This window comes from Zosterops lateralis (genome assembly GCF_965231275.1).
Source record: "Zosterops lateralis genome assembly, chromosome: 24".
In the NCBI taxonomy this organism is placed as follows: domain Eukaryota; kingdom Metazoa; phylum Chordata; class Aves; order Passeriformes; family Zosteropidae; genus Zosterops; species Zosterops lateralis.
Genome location: NC_139784.1, coordinates 358,554 through 372,910, shown reverse-complemented (window position 1 = coordinate 372,910; position 14,357 = coordinate 358,554). Strand labels below are relative to the sequence as shown.

Below are 14,357 nucleotides of genomic sequence, written 5' to 3'. Positions count from 1 at the left end.
ATTTATGAGCCATGAACAACAGGAACAAGAAGAAAACTTCCCCTTCCCTTGCAAAGCTGCAAACACCTGGAGAAATACAGCCAGACACTGCTCAGACCAGCCCTGAGCAACTGCCCTTCTTGTTTGCTCTGTCCCGCCCTCTCTGCTTCCTTCAGCTGGCTGACATCCACTGGCCATGGCAGAGACCCTCAGGCCCCCTGTGATGCTCAGCAGCACTCATCTGACCTCGAGCAGACACTGAGAGCTGTGGGCCTTATGCAGGATGGAGGCTGGACCTGATACAAGCCCCTTGCAGGTCTGGCCCCACAAAACCCCTGTTAGAACTCCAACAAACAAACTTCAGCTCAACAGGCTTCCTCCTGCTCCTCCTCTGCCATGCCAGAGCCTGGCAGCCACTGCCTTGTCACACCAGATCCACACAGTGACCTCAAGGGCTGTCCTGGTCCTGTAACACCATGGTCCACATGCCCAGAGAAGAGAAAAGCAGAGTGTCTGCTTATACTCACAGTTTTGAAGTCCTTGTAGTTGCACTCCTGACCTCTGAACTTGCAGTACAGCATCATATCCTTCAGGTCATGGCCAACCCGTGCCAGGAACTCCTGCATGCTGAACACTTTGGGTTTATACTGCTTAAAGTTGGCCTTTTCTTGGAGGATGGCTAAGACAGCAGGGTCAGCCAGGTGAGGGTTGGGGATCTGCAGGTTGACATCCAGCAGAGCCAGGAGCTCCCCAGCATGGTACAGGTCATTGGTGGTGAGCCGGGAGAAGCGGAACTCGTTGAGATTACAGATGGTGACAGCAGGAAACACAAGGCTGTTCGCCACCACCTCATCCACTTTGGTCACGTGCTGGTAGGAGAAGTAAAAAGCCACCCTGTCTGAGCTCTCCACCAGGAGGAGACCCAGGGAGCCCACAAAGGCCAAGGTCCAGAGCAGGCGCCGGATGGTCACTGGCCCATAGACAAAGACATGACGGATCCCATGGAGCGTGGTGGTGTTGGCAAAAATCTGGATGCTGGAAGGCTGCAGGCTGCCCATGCTGCCCTCGCTGGTGCTGTCCTTCAGATCCATAGTTCATTTAAACCCTGGTCCTGCTTTTTGGGTCAGTCTGGAGGCAGAACTGGGATCTGGATCTCTCCCCTCTCCTCTCCAAAGTAATTAAACCCTTTCAGGGACAAGCGAGGGAAGCAGAGTGAGAGCAGCTGCTGTGAGTTTATCCCACAAGCTCAGCAGTAGCTCCGTTGGGGTAAATATTTATATTAAATCCATTCAAACTCTCGCTCTTGATTTCCTCGGTGCGATAAGGAGGGCTGGTTTTATTTAGGGAGACACCAAGGTGATGTGGAAGAGATGTGGGTGGGCAGTGAAAGCTGAGCCAATGGCAATAAAGTCCTCCCCCTGCACACACACACACAGGCACGCTCGCGCCAAGGGGAGCTGAGATTAAGCAAGCGAGCCTAAAACAAGTGGAGGCAGCTCACAGGCTGTTAACTAGTGCAGAAAGCCGAGGATGCTGCTTCCCGGATGTCTTTAGCCCGACCGGGAGATGGTCCCCGAGCTCCGGGATGCGACTGCGGGATTTAGGCATCTCTCCTCCTCCCTACCTCTCCATTTTGGGCAGAAAACACGACCCTGAAATCCCAGCCTGTGCTGTCGGTGTGATTTGGGAGGGAAAGAAGGGCAGCTAATTCAGTGGGAGAAATAGGAGAGCAAAAAGGGGAGGGAAAAGCAAAGGCTAAAAAATAAAAGGAAAGGCTGAAAAAAAAAAGGAGGGGATTGCTGCTCAGCTCCATGCACGCACACACGCAGATTAGAAAGCAGTGGCATGAACGTGCTTCTCCTTCACACTGCAGTTCCGAGCAAAACCCAAGCAGGGCAAGACCCGGGGAGCGGCAGTGGAGGAGCTGTAGCATCTCTCATCTCTCCTGTCTGTCTCAGAGCTTTCCTCCCCTGCAGGACTTACAGGGAGAAGCGCTGGGAGCCGTGAGTTGCACATTGATCCGGAGCCTCGCGGCAGGGAAGGGAGAGGGAGCTGCAACCCGAGACCCCCAGCTCCAGCCGGGGCTGAGTCTGGACGTGGCTGTGCCTCGGCGGGGCTGTACCCAGCAGCTCCTGAGCCCCTCGCCTCAGCCCCCTGAGGCTCCGAAGAGTCCAAACCAGCAGGGTCTCCAGATGTTCTGTTTGTCGCTGGAAGGCAGCTGTGATGGATGTCTGGGGAAGGCGCTCCCAGATGTGCATCCAACCGGGAAGGCTGGGAAGGAGGAGGGGGTGGAGGGGAGGAAAACTGGGTTTTCTACCCAGGAGGTGCTGCAGATCCTGTGACAATGCCTCGGTACAGGAGAGCATCCGTGGTGCAGCTGCAGGAGTGGGAATGAGGGGGATCCATACCAGAGGTATGAGGTGCTGGGTCTGAGCAGGGCCAGAGTAATTCCCTTCCCTATTGTCTCCATGAACAGCACAGGCTTTGCTTGCTTTGTTTCAGATCCAGAATTAAACACCAGGGTTTCTATCTCTGTACAGCACCCAACCCTACAGCAGGTGAGCACCCAAAATGTGACTTTCCCAGCTGGGAGGAGATGAGAGCAGAGGGTTGAAGCACAGGCAGACCCTGTTACAGTCTGCAGGGCAAAACCTCATGACTCTCAGCCACCTATAAAGATTATATGCGATAAAGTGAGCCCAGGTACTGGATTTATAACCCTGAGTGCTGTTACCATGACAACCGACTATTTGCACCATTTGGCCCCTTCACCTTTCAGGTGCTTGACTTCACTGATGGACCCCCAAGACTCTTGTCCCCAGGCCATGAGCCACCCTGTCCTCCCCCTGATGATTTTCACCCAGAGATAATTTCAGCTTTGCTTTCTTCACATTTGGCCTTGGCAGCCAAAAGCAAGCCCAGCTGTGACATCCCCCAGCATGGGTGTTCCTATGGGAATATCTCTCAGTCTGAGCTACTCATTCCAGCCCTGCTGCAACAGTACTTTCTCCATTTTACACCAGAGAATCTGAGGCAATGAGAGGACAAAGGACTTGGAAGCCCAGAGCTGGATTTCCCAAGAGGACTTTTCAGCATACCAGGTTGCTGCCCTGAAGCTGAACCCTCCTTCCATAGCCAGAAGGCTCTAGCACTGTCTTGTCATGAGTGGCTGGGGTGCAGAAGGAGCAAGAGCTGCCTCCAGAGTCTAGTTTCCTCTTGCACAAATCCACATCAGCCCTGAAATGCAAAATATGGTCCCTCCTCCTGCATCTATGCCTGTGAGTGAAGCCAGGCTCTCAATACAGTCCATTGGTGGCTAAACAGAGCTATGCTCCTTCTGCATTACACAGAAATTTAGACAAGAAGAGATGCACAAATCTCCTGCACCTGGTGGTGCCCTTTCCAGAAGAGTGGAAAAGGCAGAGCTGAGCACACCCAAACAAGCTATGGCCCAGAATTAAAGCAGCTGAGGACAGAGTGGCCACAGCATCCTTGCTCCTAGCTCCAGACCTCACTGCCTGTCCCCCCATGTGCTCACCACTCCTACATGGCCAGGGACAAGACCCTTCTCCTCTAAAAAATTCCTGGCCGGAATGGGCTCCCTTTCCTGTCCATTCCCAGCCCATCTGAAAATCCCCCTCCCTTCCCCACACCTGCACTGGCCGGCCAGTGTGTCAATGCTTTCATTTGTTCCCCATTAATGTTTTCATTTGTTCTCCGTGCGTGCAGCCTTTGCAATCGTGTTTGCTGTAACTCACACCATAAACCATCTGCTGCCTTTTATTATTGTTGAACTGTGCAGGGAGCTTTGGCTGCAGCCTGGAGGGAACAGCCCCATGCCGTTAGAACTGCCTGGCACCGGCTCCAGTACCAGCTCTGCTCCACTGCCCCTGGGGATAGGCACAAACCAGGGAGGCAAATCACAGAATCATGGAATGGTTTGGATTGGAAGGCATCATGTCATCCCACCCCTTGCCATGGGTAGGGACACCTTCACAATCCCAAGATGCTCCAAGCCCTGGCCAGCGTGGCTTTGGATACTTCCAGGGCTGGGAAAGCCACAGCTGCTCTGGGCACTGCCATGCTCTGGTGAGGGCTGGTGGCTCAGGCTGTGCCCAAGAGCTGCCATCAGCCACGATGTCCTGGGAGCCAGGCAAAGCAGTGGCTGGGATGGGCTGGGGGAGTAACACCAGCAAGGATGGGGGACATGGGATGCAAGGGCTGGTAAGGGCTGGTGGTCCCTCTGGCCACCCCTGTGAACAACCCCTCTAAGAGCACATGCAGGGGAGGACAGGGCAGCCTGGCTGCTCCCATAAGCTCCCTGAGGTGGCAGAGCCCAGCTAAGGACACCTGCATGAGGGAAGGCCCCAGGAATGTAGAGCATCCCTGGCAGGTGGAGGAGCTGCTATGGGAGTTCATAGCCCAGTCTCAGCCCCTGGATGTTCCTCGCAGAACATGTGCTGCTTCAAATCTGCTTCAGCAGATGAGCCAGGCAGGGCCAGACAACAGATCCCTGAGAAAAATCAGCCCCTGTGCAGAGATGGAGGGAAGTGGAGAGGGTCAGGCTGGATGGCAAGAGGGCAGGCACAGGGTATGCAGAGACCCCCCTCCTTTGCACAGCCTGTGCCTGCCCTCTTGTGTTTCCAGTACTTGCTGCAGTGCTCGGGATCCCAACCCGAAACACCGGGAAACGGATCTATTCGAGGAAGAAAAAGGGATGAAGAAGAGCCCCGACTTGTGTCAGCCCCTCTGCTTCCACAGCCCCACCTGAGCCCTCCCGGAAGCACAGCCCAGGTAAAAGGTTTGCAATGAGAAAGGCAGGATTGACCTCACAGACATAGCAGTGGGATGTTTTATAGAGAAAATGAGGTGCTTTCATCCCCCATGTGGCTCAGTACATGGTCCCCACTGAGCAGTCTCCTTAACCCTGGAAATCGCTGTTTTCTCCCAGTTCATTTTGCTGTCTCCCTCTGGGATGAAGAGAAAAAGGATTAAAAAAAAAAAAAAAAAAAAAAAAAAAAAAAAAAAAAAGGCAATGAGCAATGATGGCTGAAGTCCAGGGAAGAGGTTTGTCTGATAATCACAGAATCATTTGGATTGGAAAAGTCCTATGAGCACATTGAGTCCAACTGAGTTGACCCAGCACTGCCAAGGCCACCACTGACCACATCCCCAGGTGCCACATCCACATGGCTTCTAAACCCCACCAGGGATGGGGAGTCCACCCCTGCCCTGGTCAGCTGTGCCAGGGCTGGACACTCCTTTTCATGATCAAATTTTCTCTAATATCCAATCCAAGCCTCCCCTGGTCCAGCCTGAGGCCGTTCCCTCTCCTCCTGTCCCTGTTCCCTGGGAGCAGAGCCCAATCCCCTCCCCCCCCGGCTGTCCTCTCCTGTCAAGGAGTTGTGCAGAGCCACAGGGTCCCCCCTGAGCCTCCTTTTCTCCAGGCTCAGCCCCTTTCCCAGCTCTCTCAGCTGCTCCAGATCCTTCCATGGCCCAGCTGCAGATCATTCCGTGGTTGCCTTGAACACTAGGGAAATGTCCCATCAAATGTCCCAGTTTCAGTTTCACAGGATGCTGCTTTTGCTGTGGGCTTTGAAGGCAGAAGGGACAACAGGCATTTGGAAGGGAAACAAGGGAGCACTGGGCCAACAACAACGACTCCTGGAAAAAGGACTTCGGTTAAGTTAATCATGATCTGTAACTCTCCATTACTCAAACTTTCCCCAATTTTATGGACTCTCTTGTCACTTAAATTTTTACTGCCAGTGTCTTCAAAGTGGGGACACAGAGATCCTCTGAGCAGAGAGGCTCAGCTACTTAAAGGAGTCCACCTTTCTTAACAGGAAAACAATGCTGAATGTTGATATCTCCCCTGAAATTAAATCTGATCACTTCCAAAGAAGCTTTGGATCAGTTAAACAGCTTTTTAATATATAGAGAAAATGGACATTTTTATTAGATTTCAGGGCATTTAATATTGTGCTTGGATTTATTATGAGGTATAAAATGAAAGCAATGAAAGCATTGAAAAGGAAGTCTCCTTGAAAGAAAACCAAAAATATTCAAATGGCTGCATGAAATACCTTCTAAAGGAATGTCATAGAATCGCAGACTGGTTTGGGTTGGAAAGGACCTTAAAATCATCCAGTCCCACTCCCTGCCATGGGCAGGGACACCTTCCACTACCCCAGGTTGCTCCCATCCAACCTGGCCTTGGACACTTGCAGAGATCCAGGCCCAGCCACAGCTTCTCTGGGCAGCAAAGCTGCTGAAAATAAGACAATTAAATGCTCCATTTCCATGCCCATTTCCCTCCAAAGAAAGGTAACGATGAAAACATCATACTGGCAGAGAGCTGAACCAGCATTTTCCAGTGGAAGAATGATTTTAGGGGGAAGATTTCTCCCCTAGCAGCAGAGAGGATTCTCCAAATGCCTTCCTCCTCCCCCTCCTCCTCCTTCTGCAGAAATATTAATGCACATTAATACTCCCCTGGAGGCTCTGGGCCCCAGCAAGGGAATATTGGATTTTTAGAGGTGTTTCCCAACACTCAGAGCCTGCCCTGCTCCCTCTAACATTCCCAGCTTCTCTGAAATATTAGATTTACCAGCCCTCTCTCTGGGGCTGTGTTCATCAGGGTTCCAAGGTGTTCCTGTCAGAGGTGACTCATGAGGCACCTGCTCAGCTCCAAAGCCAGCTGGGACATCCCAGGAGCTTTGGCTCTGTTTTCCTTTGCCTGTCCTTCACTGTCCACCCTGGGCAAGCCATGATGTCTCTTCATCCTATAAAAAATGAAAGCAGGGCTGTTTCTGTCCTTTGTCTTGAGTTTTAAGAATGAGGGATGAAAAAATGTACTAAAAAATTATATTTTATCTGGTGCCTCTCCATTTAAATAGCCCTTGAAGTCATACTTGTTCTCCATTAAGTTTTACACAGTTTTATTTTCAGTTATATGTGTTAGTTCTGCCTGATACTCTTGTTCCTCAGAAAGTCAGTAAAAACACCTTGAATTACTCATGAATAATTCAAGTTTAGGACCCATTTCAGGCTCTTGTTTTTGGATAACACCAGACATTTGTTCTTGTTGGCACATGAACCGAGCAAGGAAAATTCACCTTTTTTTTTCATCCTTTTGCCCAGAAAACATCTTCATTAGCTATCCTTTCTTTTTAACTTCTCCTTCAGTGGCTGTGCAGCTCTTAACTGAATTTCTCAAAAGGAGGCAGTTTTCATGGGATTACAATTCTCAGAATAATTAGAGAAAGAATCCCACAAATTAAGAAGTCATCCTTCCATTGCCATGGCAACTCCGATTGTCCCTCCTCAAGTGGCTGAACTGGGAAAACAAGAAAAAAAATAATCTCAAAGCTACTTGCACAATCCTGGTGCCAAAGGAGCAGAGCTGGGAGGTGACACAGGACAGATGTCCTTCAGAGACCCCAGAGAGGGTTCTCTCTGTGCCAAAGATCCAAAGCTGTTGGAAGTGTCCAAAGGAGGAACACAAGGATGGGGAAGGGTCTGGAGGAGCCACACGAGGAGCAGCTGAGGCCACTGGAATTGTTCAGCTGGAGCAGAGGAGGCTGAGGACAGAGCTCAGCAGGGCTGCAGCTCCTCCCCAGGGGCAGCTCCAATCTCTGCTCCCTATGACAGGGACAGGACCCAGGGAATGGCTGGAGCTGTTCCAGCGGGATTTGGGATGGAGCTCAGGGAAAGGTTCTTCCCCCAGAGGGTGCTGGGCACTTCCCAGGCTCCCCAGGGAATGGTCCCAGCCCGAGGCTGCCAGAGCTCCAGGAGTGTTTGGACACTCCTGCCAGGGATGGCCAGGGTGGGATTGTTGGGGGGTCTGTGCAGGGCCAATGGGTAAAAAACTTCTGTTTGCATTTGTATTGGCAGCAGATCCCAGCTTCCACTGTCCCTGGTTGAACCAAACCCTATCTAGCCTGGCCTTGGGACACTTCTAGGAGTCCAAGAACAGCCACAGCTTCTCTGGACACTCTGTGCCAGGGCATCCTTCACAGCCATCTATCCCTGCTCTCTGGCAGTGAGAAGCCATATCCTGTGTCCTGTCCCTGAATCCCTTGTCCCCGGTCCCTTTCCAGCTCTCCTGGAGCTCCTCTGGGCCCTGGAAGTGGCTCTGAGCTCTCCCTGGAGCTTCTCCTCTCCAGGTGAACACTCACAGCTCTCCCAGCCTGGCTCCAGAGCAGAGGGCCTCCTCTGGACCAGCTCCACCTCCTTCCTGTTCTGGGGACCCTAGGGCTGGAGGCAGCTCTGTAGGGTGACCTCCCAAAGGCAGAAATATGAAGTGAGTTGGCTGAAAGGACTGTTTGCTGTGGGGACAGATTGATACACTGAAGATGTGTCCTCTGGCATCATTAGAACTCTATGGAAATCAGTCATGGACAACGGGTGAAGTTTGCTGGAGGCCACACAAAATGCTTTTGGCTGGAACATGTAATTTAATTTGTGTTCCCCAGTGTGCTGAATGGGCCTAATACTTTCCCCCCTCGGGAATGTTGGGTGAGTTAGTTCATGGTTATTCAATGGACTGAGAAGCAGCAGGGACAGGAACCTGGCCAGATTATGGTATTGACTCTCAGCAGTATTCTATCCACTCCAGAGGAGCTGTTCCTGCACCAAGAGAACAAACCTCATCTTAAATCCTTGCCCTTTCTGAGGGGGAAGAAGACATGAAATTTCAGTGTTCCTTTTAGATGTGATTTAAGTCAATGTAGTAATAACTGCCCAGAGCTGCTCTTGGCAGAGCTCAGCAGCTCAGATATTTTGTTCCATGGAGCTGCCCCAACTTAACAGGTCCCTTCAGCTTGTGTAAGATGTGACAGAAGAGGGTCCTACCCTGAGCCCTTTGCTCATCACATGTTCTCTGAGAGGGTATCTGAGGTGATGGGTGAGAGAAAAGGCCCAAAAACGCTAAATAATAGTTTTGTCTGCTTTCAGAAGGGAAAAAAAAATCAAATTGGGCTCAATAGATCTTTTATCCAAGTTCATTTCTTTCCATGAATGCTCCCCTGTTAGTGGGGAGGCCCTGGCACAGGGTGCCCAGAGCAGCTGTGTCTGCCCTATCCCTGGCAGTGTCCAAGGCCAGGATGGACGGGGCTTGGAACACCCTGGGATATGGGAAGGTGTCCCTGCCCATGGCACTGGATGAGGTATAAGGTCTTTTCCAACCCAAACCAGCATGGGACTCTCTGATGGCATGAAATACATCACCAGTCCTCTACCATGGTGTCTTTGCTGGTCCCCTCTCTATAGAAGGGCAGAAAGTTCATTCCAAAAGATGAAGGAAGGTTCTGTTTTCCCATCATACAGGAAAAAACCCTCTGCTGAGTCCTCTCTGTGGGTGAGAGCTTTGCTGGCCTGGTTGGGGGAGGCTGTGACCAGGCTGGTGGGGATGGGAGTGATTCAGTGCTCTCACTTGGCAGACAGCAGTGAAGATCAATTATCTGAGCAATGGAAATGCATTTTCAGGTCCATCAGAGCTTCTTGTGGTGAAGCTGGTCAGTGATATCTGGGCAGGAAAAGGCTGCCTGGAAAATGAAGCTGGAAGAACCTAAACCTTGTGTAATAACAACACAAAAATCCAAACAAAACTTTGGATTTTTTTTTTCATGTTTTGAAGCAGAAAATCAGTTATATCAGCCTAAATATAATAGATTAATGTTGCCATCCCACCATGTGCAGGTTGTGGGTGGGAGAGAGTTAATTTCCTTCACAGTAACTTGTCTGGGGCTGTGGTTGGGATTTGTGCTTGAGATAATCCAGGGATGTTTTGCTTTTTCTGGGCAGGGCTGACAGAGTTGGGCCTTTTCTACTCACCCCACCAGAGGGGAGGCTCGGGGTGCCCAAGAAGCTGGGGGAGACACAGACAGAATACCAGCTAATTCCAGCTGATCCCAGGGATATTCCAGACTATATAAAGTCATACTTAGGTGGGGGGAAAAGGAAAAGAGGGAATACTCTGAGTGTTGGCTTTTGTCTTCTAAAGTCACTGTGCCAGTGATGAGGCCCTGTTTTCCTGGGATGGCTGAGACCTGCCAGTGATGGGAAGCAGTGAATGGACTCTTTGGTTTGCCTTGCCTGCACACACAGTTTTTGCTTTACTTATTGAACTGTTTACCTCAACCCAAGCTTTCTCAATTCTACCCTTCCAATTCTCTTCGCCCATCCCACTGGGATGCGTGAGGTTGAGTTGCAACTGGGGTTAAACCAGGATTCCCACCATATTCCTACAGTTCTTCCAGACATGCCCCAGCAAGGGGGATGTTTCTGGGTTGGAGTTTTAGGCTGGATGTGGGATTTTGGGTATGAATCTCCACCCCTAAGAAATCCATCACTGAATTTACAGTTGAACAAGATCTGAGCAGCTGCTGGTCTGAGTTACAGACCATTTAGGAAGAGCATTTCCAAGTCTTTTTCCTCCACAACGCTGTAGGTGATTTACAACATTGCAAACTGGCAGGTTCAGGAAAATCCAGGTGCTTTATTAGGATCACTGAGAGTGATTGCACCCTCTCACAGAGACAGAAGGGGCCAATTCCCTGTTTCATTTTACAAAGGTAGCAGGCTCTGCAGGCAGCCTGATTTAGAGTTTTAATAACAGCCAGCAAGGTGCAGAGCCCTGTCTTTGCCTTCTCAGTAATTCATGTTTAAATACAGCACCAAATCAAGTTCTAATGAACGAACAAAGCAAGCACTGCCTGTTTCTCTGCTGTAGTTCTGTGTCAGGTCATGTTTCTGGCCAGGCAGGATGTGATGGAAATTTGCTGATAGCCAAAAATGAGCTGGGACTCAGATCCCAGGTGCTGCTCAGGGTGGTGAGGGAGCACCTCTCCAGGGCAAGTGGGGAACTTCAGAAGTAAATTCTCAACCAGCAGAAAATTGGCCATCACTCATCTGCACTTAGAAGCCAGGTGTGACAGCAGTTATTGCCAGAGCTGCAGCTCCTGCTACTGAGAATGGAAGAGCCTTTCAAGGATCTTGACTCTTACAAAGTGGCCAGGAAAGGTCTCACTGAGTCAGTGCTGAGAGGATGATTAGGAAGGAATTTTTCCCTGTGAGGGTGGGGAGTTCCTGGCACAGGGTGCCCAGAGCAACTGTGGCTGCTCCTGGATCCCTGCAAGTGTCCAAGGCCAGGTTGGACACTGGGGCTTGGAACACCCTGGGACAGCAGAAGGCATCCCTGCCTATGGCAGGGGATTGGACTGGATGGTCTTTAATGTCTCTTCCAACTCAAACCAGTCTGGATTCTATGAGCAGAGCAAAGCCCAGCAAGTGGGAAAGGATCCCCAGTGCAGTCACTGTAGCTGAGCTGGAGAGAACAGCAAGATGGTGGAGCTGAAACATCTGAAAGAATCTTCCTGAATGCATCTACCAAAAACATTTTACTGAAACCATCCCTCAAAGTAATTTTCCTGAAAGTGTCTCCTGAAACCATCTTCCGAAAGCACCTTCTGAAGGCATGTCCCAAAAGCATCTTTCTGAAAGCATCTGCTGAAAACGTCGTCCTGAAACCATCTCCTGAAAGCATCTACTGAAAACATCTTTCTGAAAGCATCTTCCTGAGAGCATTTCCCATGGTGGCATCTCTCCAACCCTTAAGCATCGTGCCCTTGTAATTATAATTTCTGCTGTGGGTCACCCCCATATGCCAGAGTCTGGCCAGGAAGAAGCTGTAAATACAAGAAAAGCAAATTTGCAAGCGGTAAAAGCCCTTAAAGAGAAAATTGTGATTTGCTTGAGCAAACCTTGCCAAAAGCTGCTTTGTTTCCTCCTGTCAGGGAAACTGCTGAGAGGTGTAGGATAGATGCAGGTCCGGCTCTTAAAATCAGGCACAGCAATGCAACCTGGCCTCTGCCAGAGCTCAGCCACTGACATTTACTCATCATTCACAGTACTCAGTGGCAGGGGTACAGGAGGTCCCTGGCAGAGTCACTTTCAGCATGCCATCCATTTTTTGGCTGACTTTCCAAAGGAAGCTGCTCTGTTGTGATGGAACTCAGGTATTTAGGAAGGTGAAGCATTTCTATGTCCCATTCCCTGCCCAAGTATTACCAAACCAGTCTGGTTCAAGCAGTGGGATCTGCTGTCAGGATGAGCTGTCTGATGGCACATCTCTGTTTACACTCTTTCATTGAATCATGAAATAGTTTGGGTTGGAACAGACCTTACAGCTCATCCAGTTCTACTCCCTGCCGTGGGTAGGGACACCTTCCACTGGACCAGGTTGTTCCAAACCCAGTTGAATCCAGCCTCGAATGTTTCCAGGCTCTGAAAACATCCTCTGGTTTCATCCTCTCCCCAGTTTCCAACCAGTTTAAGAGGGACATGAAACCACTCGAAAGCAAAGTCAGAGAATGTGCAAAGCTCTTTGATGATGATTCATGTCCCCTCTGTTAAAGCACTGTCCTCCTGCAGAGACGAGAGGTCAGAGATCCTGATGAGGATTTCATTGGATTCCCAAGGTGCAAACTGCAGCTTTGGGCAGTCACATTTTTGTCACTGTTCATTCCAGGATTGGTTGCCACTGCACAAATACCAAGTTCAGAAACCAGTGCAAGTGAGCACAGGGAGCCTGTCCCTGCAGGCAGCAGGGGATGCTCGAGCTGTTCATCCTCTGCGTGCCCTGTGCTCTCCACACTTGCTCTTGTTATGCTGAGATCAAATACAAGTTCATGTAATTGCAGAATAACTTTGTGTGAGATTGCATTTAGTCCAGAATATAAATGCCTTGTTGAGGGGAAGGTTAATTTGGTGTCAGAGAGTAAACCACAAAGAGACTTCACTGCAAGAGCACCCAAACTGAGTTAATCCAAGCCCGTTTATTTTGCAGAAAGATGTATTTGGGGCTGTCTAGTAGCAAAGCCAATGCCAACAGAATGATACAAGTCTTTGATCAACACAACCACCTTTTAGCAAATGGGGATTTATCCATCTTTTAAAAGTTTGAAAGGGGTTAAAAAGAGACATTGAGTCCTTTTTGACAGCCACAAAGATTTATGAGGATTTGATGAGTTCATCTCAAAAGAAAATGGGAAGAAAAACTGGAAAAGTAAAGATTCTTTGTCTTGGCACTTGCAAAATGAAGTGTCTTGATTTGTCATTGCAGTGCTTTCAGTTCAGAATATGCCATGGTACGATACTGAGAAAACCAGAAATACCCAGAATTTTAAGGCCTTTTAAATTAAACAGAAACATTTATATTTTTTTGTTGAATACAACTTCCTGTTTCACCTACAATTACTCCTGGTTTTAAGCTGCATAATAGTTTTAATCATATTTATTTGGTTCACCTTTTAATACAAAACTATGCCTGTCAAACAAAAGCAAAGCAAACCAGTAATTCCTGAGCTCAGGTTGTAAACAAATGAGTATTTAGGTGTTTTCATATGATCATTTTGCAGTGCATGTTTAGCAGCAGGACACATAACTTAGTTTCCTTTGCAGGCAAAGGGTTGCAGTCAGTTAATTCAGTCCCTGAACGAGATTTGAAGTCTCTCATATCCCTTCCTCTCTCATGCCAGTTCCTCACAGGTTCTGAGAATAGATTACATCTAATTTAATTTGGCAGAAACTAATATATTTTCACTGAAGCCGTGGAAAGACAATGTATTTTGTATTTTTCATTAAATAACTCTGCCTGGAATAATGTAATTTTATTTCCACTGCTTCAAACTTCTGCTTGACTGTGAGCAAGTAGTGGGGATGGAGAGTGCTCAGGTGGCTGAGGACACACACTACCACCACCCAGAGCTTTCTGTTCATTGTTAATTCCCATAAAACGTGGCAGGCCATTGGACCTGATGATCTTAAAGGTCATTTCCAACTGAAATGGATTTGTGGTTCTGTGCTCAGGTTGTGACCATAAACAGGATGCCCTGGCTTGGGGACAAAAAGGGGGCACTTTGCAAAATCCCTTTTGGAGAAAACGAACCCATTGCCTGGCTATGGAGGTCATGCTCCCTTTGAGAACTGCTTGCAGTGGCTAAGAAAAACAAATACCTCGGAGCAGTGGCTAATTTATTAAGCACCAATTATTCCACCAGCTCCACCAATCAATTGCAATTGCAGGATAAAATCAAAGAGGAAAACATGAAGTTCCAGTGCACTGCACTAGGTGGTAGTGCCTGCAAAGGAAAAAGCCTGGAGTGGTTCTATCCAGGGTCCTTGGCACTGGGTACTCCAAAATTAGGGGAGATGTGGAAGAGTGGCACGTTCTCCCACTGGGACAGGATTTTCCCCCTTTCTGGTCCTGTACCACTCCAGACAAATCTACCAGCAGCATTCAGAAACCAACTCTGTATGTACGGAGAAGGCAAAGGTTGAGAAAATAATCCCCACCCAAAGTAATGAAGAACCAA

General features: G+C 49.2%; 1 protein-coding gene across 2 annotated transcripts in view; it reads right to left on the bottom strand.

Annotated features, from left to right (window-relative positions):
• LOC310918686 (acid-sensing ion channel 2) overlaps nt 1-1,277 on the bottom strand; it is a 395,266-nt gene extending 393,989 nt beyond the window's left edge. For both annotated transcript variants that reach the window (XR_014591724.1, XM_083877632.1), the window contains exon 1: nt 507-1,277. Coding sequence is in view for 1 of the 2 variants with exons in the window: in XM_083877632.1 (XP_083733758.1) it covers nt 507-1,070 (564 nt within the window). In the remaining variant the exon portion in view is untranslated. The remainder of the gene's footprint in view (nt 1-506) is intronic.
• Between the last annotated feature and the right edge of the window lie 13,080 nt (nt 1,278-14,357).